This window comes from Panulirus ornatus, chromosome 11 (assembly GCF_036320965.1).
Source record: "Panulirus ornatus isolate Po-2019 chromosome 11, ASM3632096v1, whole genome shotgun sequence".
In the NCBI taxonomy this organism is placed as follows: Eukaryota; Metazoa; Arthropoda; class Malacostraca; order Decapoda; family Palinuridae; genus Panulirus; species Panulirus ornatus.
Genome location: NC_092234.1, coordinates 65,765,447 through 65,782,855, shown reverse-complemented (window position 1 = coordinate 65,782,855; position 17,409 = coordinate 65,765,447). Strand labels below are relative to the sequence as shown.

The 17,409-nt window shown below is 45.8% G+C and overlaps 1 protein-coding gene across 1 annotated transcript in view; it reads left to right on the top strand.

Annotated features, from left to right (window-relative positions):
• Positions 1–15,989, top strand: part of Ttc30 (tetratricopeptide repeat domain 30) — a 424,420-nt gene extending 408,431 nt beyond the window's left edge. Inside the window, exons 15-17 of the mRNA XM_071666254.1 lie at positions 10,403–10,416; positions 13,086–13,635; positions 15,520–15,989. Coding sequence (XP_071522355.1) covers positions 10,403–10,416; positions 13,086–13,635; positions 15,520–15,989 — 1,034 coding nt within the window. The remainder of the gene's footprint in view (positions 1–10,402; positions 10,417–13,085; positions 13,636–15,519) is intronic.
• Positions 15,990–17,409: the final 1,420 nt, after the last annotated feature.

Below are 17,409 nucleotides of genomic sequence, written 5' to 3'. Positions count from 1 at the left end.
CCCGACAATATCTCATTTTTTTTACGTTGGAATCTCCAGTCACGAACACAAGTCCACATCAAGGTCGGTACTTAATTGAATTATAAAGAAGTCAATGAATGATAAGGGAAGAGACGAAGAAAAGTATTTACGAAATTTGGAGGAAATAGAAAAACCTGCCTCTTAAAATGTTCCAGGTCATAGTTAGTGGGGAAGGCATGGGACTGTAGAGAGTTCCACAGGTTTAAGATGTAGGGAAAGAAACAGTTATCAAAACGGCCTACCCTTGAGTTGCCGACGTCTACACAGTAACCATGTGACGCAGAAGCTGGCCGATTATTGCGGGGTCTAGCAAGTGGTGGGGGCACTCGAGCAGCCAGTTCTCGGGAGCAGAAGCCAAAATAATCCCTATATAAGAAGAAAGTGAATCAACATTGCGGCGTAGAGCAATTGGGTCAAGTTTTGAAGTTCACCTGGGAGAGTTTATGAGGCGGACCGCTTTCGACTCAAGTCCGTCAAGTTAGGATGCAAAGCTAGAACCACCCCACATGTGAGAGCAGTACTCCATACAAGGACGGATCAATCCTGTGTATAAACAGAGCAACTGCTCAGAAGAGAATAAATTTCGACATCTAAACAGGACTCCCAGTTCGTTAGAGGCAGACTTAGCTATTTCGGCGATGTGGGGTTTACAAGACAGTGTGGATGTTACGGTAATACTTCGTATATTTATTTAGTCAAGAGGTGGAATTACAGAACTGTCGAAGGAGACAGGAAAGTTTATAAGGAATTTTCGAAAGACCGATTGGCAGAAATTGGGTCTTGGAGGCACTAAACGTAATCAGATTTCGTCTTCCTCACTGAGATATTCTGTACAAGTCTGAGTTTATTGGGGAAGTTGTCTCGAGACGAGATGCAGATCGAGTGAGAGCAGAGGGAGCAGTACTGAAGGATGTGGAGGAAGTGAAGAGTCGTCAGCGTATGAGTGCATTTGGTTATTGGTAGAAGATAGGAAATGGTTGATAAAAAGGAGATAAAGTGTAGGAAATACGACAGATCCTTGAGGGACACCACTGTTGATGGACAGAGAGGGAGAGGCTGATCCAGCGACCACAAGAGGTACTGTAGGTACTGTAGAGTTTAAGTCATTGACTGTGAGTGTTAGTATGGTGTGTGTAGATACCATAGAGTTGTTATCATAGACTCTGAGTATTAGTGTGGTAGTTGTGGTTGTTAATGAATTGCCTTGTTAACGTCCTTTACAGTAGTTACCAGAGACTAGGGCAGTTTTATACCGTGTACAACAAGGGGGATTTTCCTTAGTATCTAATCCACCATATTAGATTATGTTTTATTATGTTCACGAAAGGTATTGTTTTAATCAAAATATTTATATATTTATATGATGCATTCTATTTAGTTAATAATTTTTCACATTTGTTCAATGTTCCCCGCGTAGCGAGGTCGCACTAGAACAGACGGGGAATGGCCTCATATGTTCACATCCACTCTCTAGCTGTCATATATAATGCACCGAAACCAGAGCCACCTTATCCACAACCAAGCCACACACTCCATTCCATGGTTTACCCTGACCACTGCAGATGCCCTAGTTCACCCCACGGCGGCACGTCGCCCCCTTTATACCACTTTGCTCCAGTTCACTCTGTTCCATGCACGTCTTTCACCCTTCTGTTTGTCTTCTTCGTCCAGGTTCCGATGACTCAAAGTTTCTTTCACTTCATCCTTCTATATCGTAACTTTTTCATTAATTACTTTACTTACAATAAATTAAAGTTGATGCCAGAATATTCTCTTAACCCCTTGAGTACGGTGGCAGGATCTTTGAGCACGAAGGTACGATCCTGGAGCACGACGGTATGATCATTGAGCACAATACTGGGCCACTTGGGTGTGATTGCTTGACTTTTGACCTGACCCTGAGGTCAGGTCAGAGACCGGGCTGTCACATCAAAATTGTCCTACCATCGAACTTAAGGGATTACACTTGTGTTCATCAGTTTATGGATTTCTGCCGTTTGTTCAATGATATTAAAGGGACGATCATGTAGAACATACATATTAAAGGGACGATCATGTAGAACATACATATTAAAGGGACGATCATGTAGAACATACATATTAAAGGGACGATCATGTAGAACATACATATTAAAGGGACGATCATGTAGAACATACATATTAAAGGGACGATCATGTAGAACATGCATATTAAAGGGACGATCATGTAGAACATACATATTAAAGGGACGATCATGTAGAACATACATATTAAAGGAACGATCATGTAGAACATACATATTAAAGGGACGATCATGTAGAACATGCATATTAAAGGGACGATCATGTAGAACATACATATTAAAGGGACGATCATGTAGAACATGCATATTAAAGGGACGATCATGTAGAACATACATATTAAAGGGACGATCATGTAGAACATATATATTAAAGGAACGATCATGTAGAACATACATATTAAAGGGACGATCATGTAGAACATGCATATTAAAGGGACGATCATGTAGAACATACATATTAAAGGGACGATCATGTAGAACATACATATTAAAGGAACGATCATGTAGAACATACATATTAAAGGGACGATCATGTAGAACATACATATTAAAGGAACGATCATGTAGAACATACATATTAAAGGGACGATCATGTAGAACATACATATTAAAGGGACGATCATGTAGAACATACATATTAAAGGGACGATCATGTAGAACATGCATATTAAAGGGACGATCATGTAGAACATACATATTAAAGGGACGATCATGTAGAACATACATATTAAAGGAACGATCATGTAGAACATACATATTAAAGGGACGATCATGTAGAACATGCATATTAAAGGGACGATCATGTAGAACATACATATTAAAGGGACGATCATGTAGAACATACATATTAAAGGAACGATCATGTAGAACATACATATTAAAGGGACGATCATGTAGAACATACATATTAAAGGAACGATCATGTAGAACATACATATTAAAGGGACGATCATGTAGAACATACATATTAAAGGGACGATCATGTAGAACATGCATATTAAAGGGACGATCATGTAGAACATACATATTAAAGGGACGATCATGTAGAACATATATATTAAAGGGACGATCATGTAGAACATGCATATTAAAGGGACGATCATGTAGAACATACATATTAAAGGGACGATCATGTAGAACATACATATTAAAGGGACGATCATGTAGAACATGCATATTAAAGGGACGATCATGTAGAACATACATATGAAAGGGACGATCATGTAGAACATACATATTAAAGGGACGATCATGTAGAACATGCATATTAAAGGGACGATCATGTAGAACATACATATTAAAGGGACGATCATGTAGAACATACATATTAAAGGGACGATCATGTAGAACATACATATTAAAGGGACGATCATGTAGAACATGCATATTAAAGGGACGATCATGTAGAACATACATATTAAAGGGACGATCATGTAGAACATATATATTAAAGGGACGATCATGTAGAACATACATTTTAAAGGGACGATCATGTAGAACATACATATTAAAGGAACGATCATGTAGAACATACATATTAAAGGGACGATCATGTAGAACATACATATTAAAGGGACGATCATGTAGAACATACATATTAAAGGGACGATCATGTAGAACATACATATTAAAGGGACGATCATGTAGAACATACATATTAAAGGGACGATCATGTAGAGCATACATATTAAAGGAACGATCATGTAGAACATACATATTAAAGGGACGATCATGTAGAACATACATATTAAAGGGACGATCATGTAGAACATACATATTAAAGGGACGATCATGCAGAACATACATATTAAAGGGACGATCATGTAGAACATACATATTAAAGGGACGATCATGTAGAACATACATATTAAAGGGACGATCATGTAGAACATACATATTAAAGGGACGATCATGTAGAACATACATATTAAAGGGACGATCATGTAGAACATACATATTAAAGGGACGATCATGTAGAACATACATATTAAAGGGACGATCATGTAGAACATACATATTAAAGGGACGATCATGTAGAACATACATATTCACATTCTCTTATGTAAGTTTTAATGGGATACTCAACTTTTCTGCCATTGATCACCTTTACGGCGGGGTTAAGATTAACTCGGGAGTCTTATTTATACACTTATAGTTTTGATATGGTTGATATTAGATTCTCATTGTTTATTTTGTGATTTTATAAAAAAAGATTTATGACATTGAAGTTTAATACTTGATAGGCGTCTCAGTAGACACATGTTCTTTTTCCTTTAGTTCTGTTGAGAAAACTGGACCAATAATATTGTGGCTTGATTGCCATTGTGTGTTTATGTGGAGATGATTGCTGGTGGCAGAGGTTGGTCGTTTAATTACACCAGAGTGAATTAGTAGCGTTCATGTTGGCGCAAGATCTCTCGTTGTGTATATATTGTTGTATTGAACTGTGTACCTGACTTTACCAGTGCACGTGCTGCTCCATCAGTGGAAGAGTGCGTTGTGTGGACCATAACTTTACCAGTGTGCTGCTCCATCAGTGGAAGAGTGCGTTGTGTGGACCATAACTTTACCAGTGTGGACCATCACTGGAAGAGTACGTTGTGTGGACCATAACTTTACCAGTGTGCTGCTCCATCAGTGGAAGAGTGCGTTGTGTGGACCATAACTTTACCAGTGTGCTGCTCCATCAGTGGAAGAGTGCGTTGTGTGGACCATAACTTTACCAGTGTGCTGCTCCATCAGTGGAAGAGTGCGTTGTGTGGACCATAACTTTACCAGTGTGGACCATCAGTGGAAGAGTGCGTTGTGTGGACCATAACTTTACCAGTGTGCTCCATCAGTGGAAGAGTACGTTGTGTGGACCATAACTTTACCAGTGTGCTCCATCAGTGGAAGAGTGCGTTGTGTGGACCATAACTTTACCAGTGTGCTCCATCAGTGGAAGAGTGCGTTGTGACCATAACTTTACCAGTGTGCTGCTCCATCAGTGGAAGAGTGCGTTGTGTGGACCATAACTTTACCAGTGTGCTGCTCCATCAGTGGAAGAGTGCGTTGTGTGGACCATAACTTTACCAGTGTGGACCATCAGTGGAAGAGTGCGTTGTGTGGACCATAACTTTACCAGTGTGCTGCTCCATCAGTGGAAGAGTGCGTTGTGTGGACCATAACTTTACCAGCGTGCTGCTCCATCAGTGGAAGAGTGCGTTGTGTGGACCATAACTTTACCAGTGTGCTGCTCCATCAGTGGAAGAGTGCGCTGTGTGGACCAAAACTTTACCAGTGTGCTGGACCATCAGTGGAAGAGTGCGTTGTGTGGACCATAACTTTACCAGTGTGCTGCTCCATCAGTGGAAGAGTGCGTTGTGTGGACCAAAACTTTACCAGTGTGGACCATCAGTGGAAGAGTGCGTTGTGTGGACCATAACTTTACCAGTGTGGACCATCAGTGGAAGAGTGCGTTGTGTGGACCATAACTTTACCAGTTTGCTCCATCAGTGGACGAGTGCGTTGTGTGGACCATCAGTAGAAGAATGCGTTGTGACCATAACTTTACCAGTGTGCTCCATCAGTGGAAGAGTGCGCTGTGTGGACCATAACTTTACCAGTGTGGACCATCAGTGGAAGAGTGCGTTGTGACCATAACTTTACCCGTGTGGACCATCAGTGGAAGAGTGCGTTGTGACCATAACTTTACCAGTGTGGACCATCAGTGGAAGAGTGCGTTGTGTGGACCATAACTTTACCAGTGTGGACCATCAGTGGAAGAGTGCGTTGTGACCATAACTTTACCAGTGTGGACCATCAGTGGAAGAGTGCGTTGTGACCATAACTTTACCAGTGTGGACCATCAGTGGAAGAGTGCGTTGTGTGGACCATAACTTTACCAGTGTGCTGCTCCAGCAGTGGAAGAGTGCGTTGTGTGGACCAAAACTTTACCAGTGTGGACCATCAGTGGAAGAGTGCGTTGTGTGGACCATAACTTTACCAGTGTGCTGCTCCATCAGTGGAAGAGTGCGTTGTGTGGACCATAACTTTACCAGTGTGCTGCTCCAGCAGTGGAAGAGTGCGTTGTGTGGACCATAACTTTACCAGTGTGGACCATCAGTGGAAGAGTGCGTTGTGTGGACCATAACTTTACCAGTGTGGACCATCAGTGGAAGAGTGCGTTGTGTGGACCATAACTTTACCAGTGTGGACCATCAGTGGAAGAGTGCGTTGTGACCATAACTTTACCAGTGTGGACCATCAGTGGAAGAGTGCGTTGTGTGGACCATAACTTTACCAGTGTGGACCATCAGTGGAAGAGTGCGTTGTGACCATAACTTTACCAGTGTGGACCATCAGTGGAAGAGTGCGTTGTGACCATAACTTTACCAGTGTGGACCATCAGTGGAAGAGTGCGTTGTGACCATAACTTTACAGGCCAGTGTGGACCATCAGTGGAAGAGTGCGTTGTGACCATAACTTTACCAGTGTGGACCATCAGTGGAAGAGTGCGTTGTGACCATAACTTTACCAGTGTGCTGCTCCATCAGTGGAAGAGTACGTTGTGTGGACCATAACTTTACCAGTGTGGACCATCAGTGGAAGAGTGCGTTGTGTGGACCATAACTTCACCAGTGTGCTGCTCCATCAGTGGAAGAGTGCGTTGTGACCATAACTTTACTGGCCAGTGTGGACCATCAGTGGAAGAGTGCGTTGTGACCATAACTTTACTGGCCAGTGTGGACCATCAGTGGAAGAGTGCGTTGTGACCATAACTTTACCAGTGTGGACCATCAGTGGAAGAATGCGTTGTGTGGACCATCAGTGGAAGAGTGCGTTGTGACCATAACTTTACCAGAGTGGACCATCAGTGGAAGAGTGCGTGGTGACCATAACTTTACCAGTGTGCTCTATCAGTGGAAGAGTGCGTGGTGACCATAACTTTACCAGAGTGGACCATCAGTGGAAGAGTGCGTGGTGACCATAACTTTACCAGTGTGGACCATCAGTGGAAGAGTGCGTTGTGACCATAAGTTTACCAGTGTGGACCATCAGTGGAAGAGTGCGTTGTGACCATAACTTTACCAGTGTGCCCCATCAGTGAAAGAGTGCGTTGTGACCATAACTTTACCAGTGTGCTCCATCAGTGGAAGAGTGCGTTGTGTGGACCATACCTTTACCAGTGTGCTCCATCAGTGAAAGAGTGCGTTGTGACCATAACGTTACCAGTGTGATCCATCAGTGGAAGAGTGCGTTGTGACCATAACTTTACCAGTGTGGCCATCAGTGGAAGAGTGCGTTGTGACCATAACTTTACCAGTGTGCTCCATCAGTGGAAGAGTGCGTTGTGACCATAACGTTACCAGTGTGCTCCATTAGTGGAAGAGTGCGTTGTGACCATAACTTTACCAGTGTGGACCATCAGTGGAAGAGTGCGTTGTGACCATAACTTTACCAGTGTGCTCCATCAGTGGAAGAGTGCGTTGTGACCATAACTTTACCAGTGTGCTCCATTAGTGGAAGAGTGCGTTGTGACCATAACTTTACCAGTGTGCTCCATTAGTGGAAGAGTGCGTTATGACCATACCTTTACCAGTGTGCTCCATTAGTGGAAGAGTGCGTTATGACCATACCTTTACCAGTGTGCTCCATCAGTGGAAGAGTGCGTTGTGACCATAACTTTACCAGTGTGCTCCATCAGTGGAAGAGTGCGTTGTGACCATAACTTTACCAGTGTGCTCCATTAGTGGAAGAGTGCGTTGTGACCATAACTTTACCAGTGTGATCCATCAGTGGAAGAGTGCGTTGTGACCATAACTTTACCAGAGTGGACCATCAGTGGAAGAGTGCGTGGTGACCATAACTTTACCAGTGTGATCCATCAGTGGAAGGGTGCGTTGTGACCATAACTTTACCAGGGTGATCCATCAGTGGAAGAGTGCGTTGTGAGATTACTTTTACCAGTGTGGTTCATCAGTGGAAGAGTGCGTTGTGAGCATAACTTTACCAGTGTAGTCCATCACTGGAAGAGTGCGTTGTGACCATAACTTTACCAGTGTGGTCCTTCATCAGTGGAAGAGTGCGTTGTGACCATAACTTTACCAGTGTGGTCCTTCATCAGTGGAAGAGTGCGTTGTGACCCTAACTTTACCAGTATGGACCATCAGTGGAAGAGTGCGTTGTGACCATAACTTTACCAGTGTGCCCCATCAGTGAAAGAGTGCGTTGTGACAATACCTTTACCAGTGTGATCCATCAGTGGAAGAGTGTGTTTTGACCATAACTTTACCAGTGTGCTCCATCAGTGAAAGAGTGCGTTGTGACCATAACTTTACCAGTGTGCTCCATCAGTGAAAGAGTGCGTTGTGACAATACCTTTACCCGTGTGATCCATCAGTGGAAGAGTGCGTTGTGACCATAATTTTACCAGTGTGGCCATCAGTGGAAGAGTGCGTTGTGACCATAACTTTACCAGGGTGATCCATCAGTGGAAGAGTGCGTTGTGACCATAACTTTACCAGGGTGATCCATCAGTGGAAGAGTGCGTTGTGAGATTACTTTTACCAGTGTGGTTCATCAGTGGAAGAGTGCGTTGTGAGCATAACTTTACCAGTGTAGTCCATCACTGGAAGAGTGCGTTGTGACCATAACTTTACCAGTGTGGTCCTTCATCAGTGGAAGAGTGCGTTGTGACCATACTTTACCAGTGTAGTCCATCAGAGGAAGAGAGGGGAAGAATACGTTGTGACCTTGGTGGGTGTAGAGAGTGTTGGTGGATGGTGTGTGGTAGTGAGAGTGTTGTGTGGTACTGGTGGATGGTGTGTGGTAGTGAGAGTGTTGTGTGGTACTGGTTGGATGGTGTGTGGTAGTGAGTGTTGTGTGGTACTGGTTGGATGGTGTGTGGTAGTGAGTGTTGTGTGGTACTGGTGGATGGTGTGTGGTAGTGAGTGTTGTGTGGTACTGGTGGATGGTGTGTGGTAGTGAGAGTGTTGTGTGGTACTGGTGGATGGTGTGTGGTAGTGAGAGTGTTGTGTGGTACTGGTGGATGGTGTGTGGTAGTGAGAGTGTTGTGTGGTACTGGTTGGATGGTGTGTGGTAGTGAGAGTGTTGTGTGGTACTGGTGGATGGTGTGTGGTAGTGAGAGTGTTGTGTGGTACTGGTTGGATGGTGTGTGGTAGTGAGAGTGTTGTGTGGTACTGGTGGATGGTGTGTGGTAGTGAGAGTGTTGTGTGGTACTGGTTGGATGGTGTGTGGTAGTGAGTGTTGTGTGGTACTGGTGGATGGTGTGTGGTAGTGAGAGTGTTGTGTGGTACTGGTGGATGGTGTGTGGTAGTGAGAGTGTTGTGTGGTACTGGTTGGATGGTGTGTGGTAGTGAGAGTGTTGTGTGGTACTGGTGGATGGTGTGTGGTAGTGAGAGTGTTGTGTGGTACTGGTGGATGGTGTGTGGTAGTGAGTGTTGTGTGGTACTGGTGGATGGTGTGTGGTAGTGAGAGTGTTGTGTGGTACTGGTTGGATGGTGTGTGGTAGTGAGAGTGTTGTGTGGTACTGGTGGATGGTGTGTGGTAGTGAGAGTGTTGTGTGGTACTGGTTGGATGGTGTGTGGTAGTGAGAGTGTTGTGTGGTACTGGGGGATGGTGTGTGGTAGTGAGAGTGTTGTGTGGTACTGGTGGATGGTGTGTGGTAGTGAGAGTGTTGTGTGGTACTGGTGGATGGTGTGTGGTAGTGAGAGTGTTGTGTGGTACTGGGGGATGGTGTGTGGTAGTGAGAGTGTTGTGTGGTACTGGGGGATGGTGTGTGGTAGTGAGAGTGTTGTGTGGTACTGGGGGATGGTGTGTGGTAGTGAGAGTGTTGTGTGGTACTGGGGGATGGTGTGTGGTAGTGAGAGTGTTGTGTGGTACTGGGGGATGGTGTGTGGTAGTGAGAGTGTTGTGTGGTACTGGGGGATGATGTGTGGTAGTGAGAGTGTTGTGTGGTACTGGGGGATGGTGTGTGGTAGTGAGAGTGTTGTGTGGTACTGGTGGATGGTGTGTGGTAGTGAGAGTGTTGTGTGGTACTGGGGGATGGTGTGTGGTAGTGAGAGTGTTGTGTGGTACTGGTGGATGGTGTGTGGTAGTGAGAGTGTTGTGTGGTACTGGGGGATGGTGTGTGGTAGTGAGAGTGTTGTGTGGTACTGGTGGATGGTGTGTGGTAGTGAGAGTGTTATGTGGTACTGGGGGATAGTGAGTGTTGCTCATATTGTATTTTGGTTGTGATACATGTTGGATTCCTCTGTGTCTTGTCATGTTCAGGTGACAATGATCATGAAATTGATTTGTTTTTCCTTTATTTTCAGGTAAGACGTGGCTCGTGAGATGATAACTTCCTGTGAGAAAGGTAAGCTCTCTCTCTCTCTCTCTCTCTCTCTCTCTCTCTCTCTCTCTCTCTCTCTCTCTCTCTCTCTCTCTCTCTCTCTCTCTCTCAAGGTGGAGTTGTGGTGTGTTTTGTGTGCAGCCAAGAGTGAAGCTGTTACCTGGTATGTCTCATCTGTCACCACTCATGAGCCTCGCTCTGGAGCCTCCACAAATTATATGGACATTAATCACTGACATAACTTGTCAGGTTAGACCTTTCACTTGTTATCCCATTTTCTATGAATTACATTAACGTCAGTGACCTTTGACCCCGTACGTACTTAACCTCTGACCCCATTATTTGATGAAGCTCACACGCTAATTCCCGTCTGACTACATAACTTTGTTCATGTTGGAACCTTTCAGGCTAACTCCTACCTGAACACTGGGTCATGTACATGTCTGCTGACCTCTGACCCCGGTGTGACACTGGTCACGTGATGGCCACACGTTCCTGTATTCCGTGTCTCGTTCATTACCAAATTCCCGGATTGTGTCTGACCTGTGATGACACATTAGCTGACCTCCTGGTGGGCGCGGGGGTGGGGGCGTTGTCTCCCAGGGTCCCTGGCTGGGAGGTCATCACTCCCACGTGTCCCAAGGTCCCTGGCTTGGAGGTCATCACTCCCACCAACTCCCACGTCTCCCGGGGTCCCTGGCTGGGAGGTCATCACTCCCACCAACTCCCACATCTCCCGGGGTCCCTGGCTGGGAGGTCAACACTCCCACGTCTCCCGGGGTCTTTTGCTGGGAGGTCATCACTCCCACCAACTCCCACGTGTCCCGGGATCCCTGGCTGGGAGGTCATCACTCCCACGTGTCCCGGGGTCCCTGGCTGGGAGGTCATCACTCCCACGTGTCTCCGTGAGTCAGGTAATCTGGCCTCTGCCTTATTACTTCAAGAGATCACAAATCATCTTTCATTTCCCAGAAGTTATTAGTGAAGACATTAGTTCTTGATCTCTGGTTAAAGATTATTAGTGAAGACATTAGTTCTTGATCTCTGGTTAAAGATTATTAGTGAAGACATTAGTTCTTGATCTCTGGTTAAAGATTATTAGTGAAGACATTAGTTCTTGATCTCTGGTTAAAGATTATTAGTGAAGACATTAGTTCTTGATCTCCGGTTAAAGATTATTAGTGAAGACATTAGTTCTTGATCTCTGGTTAAAGATTATTAGTGAAGACATTAGTTCTTGATCTCCGGTTAAAGAGAATCAAAAACTCTTAGCTCAGTAAACGCCATGTGTGGTGACCTTCCAGTACTGTTATATATTCACATCAACCATTCCTCCTTCACAACATTTCTGTTAGTCATGAGATGTAAGTTTGAAATTGTCTGCAGCAGTTTCCTCAATCAGCTTATAATGTCCCACCCAGCTAGCTAGGTTTTCATACCTCATCTAAGTTTTCTTGAAAGACATTTGACATTTTCCAATTGATGAAGTTTCTTTCTTAGTTCCTGAGTTCATTTTGATATCCATTTGGCCTCACAAAATGTTCAGCTTCAGCTTAGTACATATTTGCATGTCATTACACATTTGATTTGTGTGCTCAGTTGAATGGTAACGACTTGCTGAACACAACTGTACGACCCTTAAGGACGAAGATACGACCCTTGAATATGACAGCACGACCCTTGACCACGACGGTACGACCCAGGGACATGATGGTTGCAAACCAGGAGATTGGTATTGTCCAAGTTGTCAGTTCTCCAATTTTGCCTCGCGCACTGCTTGTCTGAAATGCAGGACTGCCAAAGATGGGGCTTCCATGGGTTGTGTTGGAGGCGTGGGTGTAGGAATGCGCGACCTCCTGCGTCCTGGAGATGGTCATGTCCAAAATGCCAGTTCCATAACTTGTCATCAATCGTCAGGTCATAACCAATAGTGGAGCCAGACGAGGGTCGTCACCAGTGTTGGTCCACCAGCCCCTCCTGCCCCGGCCGGCCACATCCTCGCTATATGCTCCCACACTGAGCACAAACACCACCACCATTACACACTTCTCCACCAACATCAACTGATAACTGATAAAAACTACAGATATTGAAGTTATTAGTGGAGTTAAACGCGTCTTTCTTCATGAAAAGTATGACTGATTTATGATAATATTGGTCATCCATTTGTTGTAATGGGAATTTGTATCGTGTGTGTATATTGTGTAGTGGTGCATGACGGGTTGTTAGTGTGGCTGGTGAGGGTTTAGTCATAGTGGTGGAGGTGGTGGTGACAGCCAAGTTAGACCACTGGAACAGTGGAGGAAGGAGAGACAGAACATGTGTGAGCTACTTATGATTACTTACCGTCTGTGTGTTACGAGGAGAGAGTTTTACACTCGTGTTGATTCGTCTCTTAACTTTGTATATATTTACTATGTCTACACACACACACACACACACACACACACACACACACACACACACACACACACACACACACACACACCAGTCTAAGTGTTCTCCATCTGTCGACCAAGCCCGAGGGTTGGGTGTGGATGTTGACAAGTCCGGATTAACCATAAGGATGATAAGGTCTTAGCTCTCGAGACGAAGCCCTGCGTTCGAGGACATGTGAGTAATGGTCTCTGTTCGAAGAAAAGGTGGGAAATGGTCTCTTGTTCCAGGACAAGGTGGGAAATGGTCTCTTGTTCCAGGACAAGGAGGGAAATGGTCTCTTGTTCCAGGACAAGGAGGGAAATGGTCTCTTGTTCCAGGACAAGGAGGGAAATGGTCTCTTGTTCCAGGACAAGGAGGGAAATGGTCTCTTGTTCCAGGACAAGGTGGGAAATGGTCTCTTGTTCCAGGACAAGGAGGGAAATGGTCTCTTGTTCCAGGACAAGGAGGGAAATGGTCTCTTGTTCCAGGACAAGGAGGGAAATGGTCTCTTGTTCCAGGACAAGGAGGGAAATGGTCTCTTGTTCCAGGACAAGGAGGGAAATGGTCTCTTGTTCCAGGACAAGGAGGGAAAAAATGGTCTCTTGTTCCAGGACAAGGAGGGAAATGGTCTCTTGTTCCAGGACAAGGTGGGAAATGGTCTCTTGTTCCAGGACAAGGAGGGAAATGGTCTCTTGTTCCAGGACAAGGAGGGAAATGGTCTCTTGTTCCAGGACAAGGAGGGAAATGGACTTGGTTCCAAGACATTGTCACAAATCGTACATCTTAGTCACAAGTTTGGTTAAGTATATAACTACATAATCATATCTTCAGAGGTCAATAAAAAGTTTCTCAGTTTCATTACACATTCTTCCTGCGACGTTCAGATATAAACCAACGAATATTACTTTAGGGAACCAGCCTGAAAATCCATAGCAAAGTGAAAGGGTCTTAATGTCATTGTATCTTATTGCTTATTATTTTCCATTTTGAATATACGATTTTCGTTCATTTGTGTATGATGTATGTAATGCAGACTGTAGATATGGCTTGACCTCTTACCAGCCATAGGCCCCTCACAACATGGCTTTGGGTCGACTGCTGCGCCCAGGATTCGAACGGACGGGCTCTCGCTGACTCATAGTCAGTAACGCTAACCACCACACCACGGAGGCTCCTGGTGTGTGTGTGCGTGTGTGTGTGCGTGTGTGTGTGTGTTAACCTATTTGTAGTGTACAGGGAGGGAGTTTTAAACACTTGGGAGCCCCACCTCTTAACTTTCCCTTTTGTAATGACTTTAAACTTTTGTATGCTGGCAATATTCACTGCATAATTACTCACTGCATTCCATTCATCTACAAGTCTTATATTATAAAAGTACTTATTTACTTATTTTCTAACAATCTTCTACTTAAATATCACATTATGGCCTCTGGTTATCTTATCCTCGCATCTTTACAAGAGCTGCTCACCCTGGACGTCATCAAACTAGTCTAAAACATGAAGGTTTTGATCAAGTCACCACTTACTCTTCTCTCTTCTATGGTGGACAAACTATGGCCTCTTAACGTCTCACTGTAACTCGGCTTTTCAAGACCAGTACCATCGTTTTGTCGTCCTCTGAACCTTCCCTAATATTTTCTTTCACTTTAAGTGTGGAGACCAAACTTGAGAATCATATTCTGGTTTTGGCCTAATATACTGTGTATACAATTTGCTGAATGTCTCTGTCCATGAACGTGAATACATTTCTGATATTCACCATCACACACTTGTCTTCTTTACACTTCTCCTGAGGTGAGGCTTTGACGACACGTTTGGTACAGTGTGGAGTCTCAGATGCCTCTCACACACATGTTCCTGAAGCTTATTTCTAGCTGGATAATATTTACATCAGGGCCTCTTTGCACTGTGTCTTGTATTCATTACTTAACGTGTACTTGGGCTGAACTTCGTCAAGCCATATATCTAGCCAACTTTGGAGTTTGTCCAGGTCCCCTTGTGAGCTGATACAATCCTTCTCACTCTTTACTTTCCTCATGACCTTTTCATCATCCACAAAGATATTCAGGTGTGAGTCAGTCCTTCCGGTAAGTCATTTACATAGATCAAGAAGAACATTGTTCACAGGACCGAGTCTTGCTGCAGGCCACTGGTGTCTCCAGCCCATATTAAGAATGTTCTTCTGACATGCGTCATTTGTTACCTTCCACTAAGGTCATTTGTCATCCAGTGAAGGAGTCAACCCGTTATTCCTGCCTGAAGATCCAGTTTCTTGACCAACATTGTATGTGTTACAGAGTCCAATGTTTTCTAGCAGTCTAGCTAGATACGCACAATCCACCCAGCTTTCTCTTATGTCTAAACACGGGGTTCACTCACTCATGCAAGTCTGAGATGGTTTGTTACACATCACCTCCTTTCCCTTACCTCATTTTGTCTCTCACCTCGGTAGTTTCCCCTTTACAAGTTGTCATGTGTTTGTTCTCCAGCCATCTTGTCCAGTATCATCCCTGGCCAGGTACATCAAGAGCTGCTGACCCCAGTATCATCCCTGGCCAGGTACATCAAGAGCTGCTGACCCCAGTATCATCCCTGGCCAGGTACATCAAGAGCTGCTGACCCCAGTATCATCCCTGGCCAGGTACATCAAGAGCTGCTGACCCCAGTATCATCCTTGGCCAGGTACATCAAGAGCTGCTGACCCCAGTATCATCCCTGGCCAGGTACATCAAGAGCTGCTGGCCCCAGTATCATCCCTGGCCAGGTACATCAAGAGCTGCTGGCCCCAGTATCATCCCTGGCCAGGTACATCAAGAGCTGCTGACCCCAGTATCATCCTTGGCCAGGTACATCAAGAGCTGCTGGCCCCAGTATCATCCTTGGCCAGGTACATCAAGAGCTGCTGGCCCCAGTATCATCCCTGGCCAGGTACATCAAGAGCTGCTGACCCCAGTATCATCCCTGGCCAGGTACATCAAGAGCTGCTGGCCCCAGTATCATCCCTGGCCAGGTACATCAAGAGCTGCTGGCCCCAGTATCATCCCTGGCCAGGTACATCAAGAGCTGCTGACCCCAGTATCATCCCTGGCCAGGTACATCAAGAGCTGCTGACCCCAGTATCATACCTGGCCAGGTACATCAAGAGCTGCTGACCCCAGTATCATACCTGGCCAGGTATCATCCCTGGCCCCAGTATCATCCACTGGTAGTAGACTGGTCCTCATGGTAGTTGCCACAGTGGTGGTGGAGGGGTCGTCATGGTAGTTGCCACAGTGGTGGTGGAGGGGTCGTCATGGTAGTTGCCACAGTGGTGGTGGAGGGGTCGTCATGGTAGTTGCCACAGTGGTGGTGGAGGGGTCGTCATGGTAGTTGCCACAGTGGTGGTGGAGGGGTCGTCATGGTAGTTGCCACAGTGGTGGTGGAGGGGTCGTCATGGTAGTTGCCACAGTGGTGGTGGAGGGGTCGTCATGGTAGTTGCCACAGTGGTGGTGGAGGGGTCGTCATGGTAGTTGCCACAGTGGTGGTGGAGGGGTCGTCATGGTAGTTGCCACAGTGGTGGTGGAGGGGTCGTCATGGTAGTTGCCACAGTGGTGGTGGAGGGGTCGTCATGGTAGTTGCCACAGTGGTGGTGGAGGGGTCGTCATGGTAGTTGCCACAGTGGTGGTGGAGGGGTCGTCATGGTAGTTGCCACAGTGGTGGTGGAGGGGTCGTCATGGTAGTTGCCACAGTGAGGGGTCGTCATGGTAGTTGTCACAGTGGTGGTGGAGGGGTCGTCATGGTAGTTGCCACAGTGGTGGTGGAGGGGTCGTCATGGTAGTTGCCAGTGTGGTGGTGGTGGAGGGGTCGTCATGGTAGTTGCCACAGTGGTGGTGGAGGGGTCATCATGGTAGTTGCCACAGTGGTGGTGGTGGAGGGGTCGTCCTGGTAGTTGCCACAGTGGTGATGGAGGGGTCGTCATGGTAGTTGCCACAGTGAGGGGTCGTCATGGTAGTTGCCACAGTGGTGGTGGAGGGGTTGTCATGGTAGTTGCCACACTGGTGGTGGAGGGGTCGTCATGGTAGTTGCCACAGTGGTGGTGGAGGGGTCGTCATGGTAGTTGCCACAGTGGTGGTGGTGGAGGGGTCGTCATGGTAGTTGCCACAGTGGTGGTGGTGGAGGGGTCGTCATGGTAGTTGCCACAGTGGTGGTGGAGGGGTCGTCACCACTTCACAGGTTAAAACCATTCATATTTCCTGGTCAGATGACACCATCTCTCATCCAGTTGCATTATTGAGGAAAGACGTTTCTTGTGTGGCACTTGAGAATCATCAGTTGGGCCGAGGGAATCCAGTCCCTCCGAACAAGTAGCATTTGTCTCTGTCATGACCAGATCCACAGAAACAACAAAACAACAACAACAACAACAACAACACTGCGAAGATATTTTCCCTTCGTTGGCGACGATATATAACCTGGCCATGTTCCCCTGTGGTGAGGCGGTCCCCTGGGGTCCTGACACCCGGGGGTCCTCATGCTTCGGTCATGAACAGTGATGCTCTCTCTCTCTCTCTCTCTCTCTCTCTCTCTCTCTCT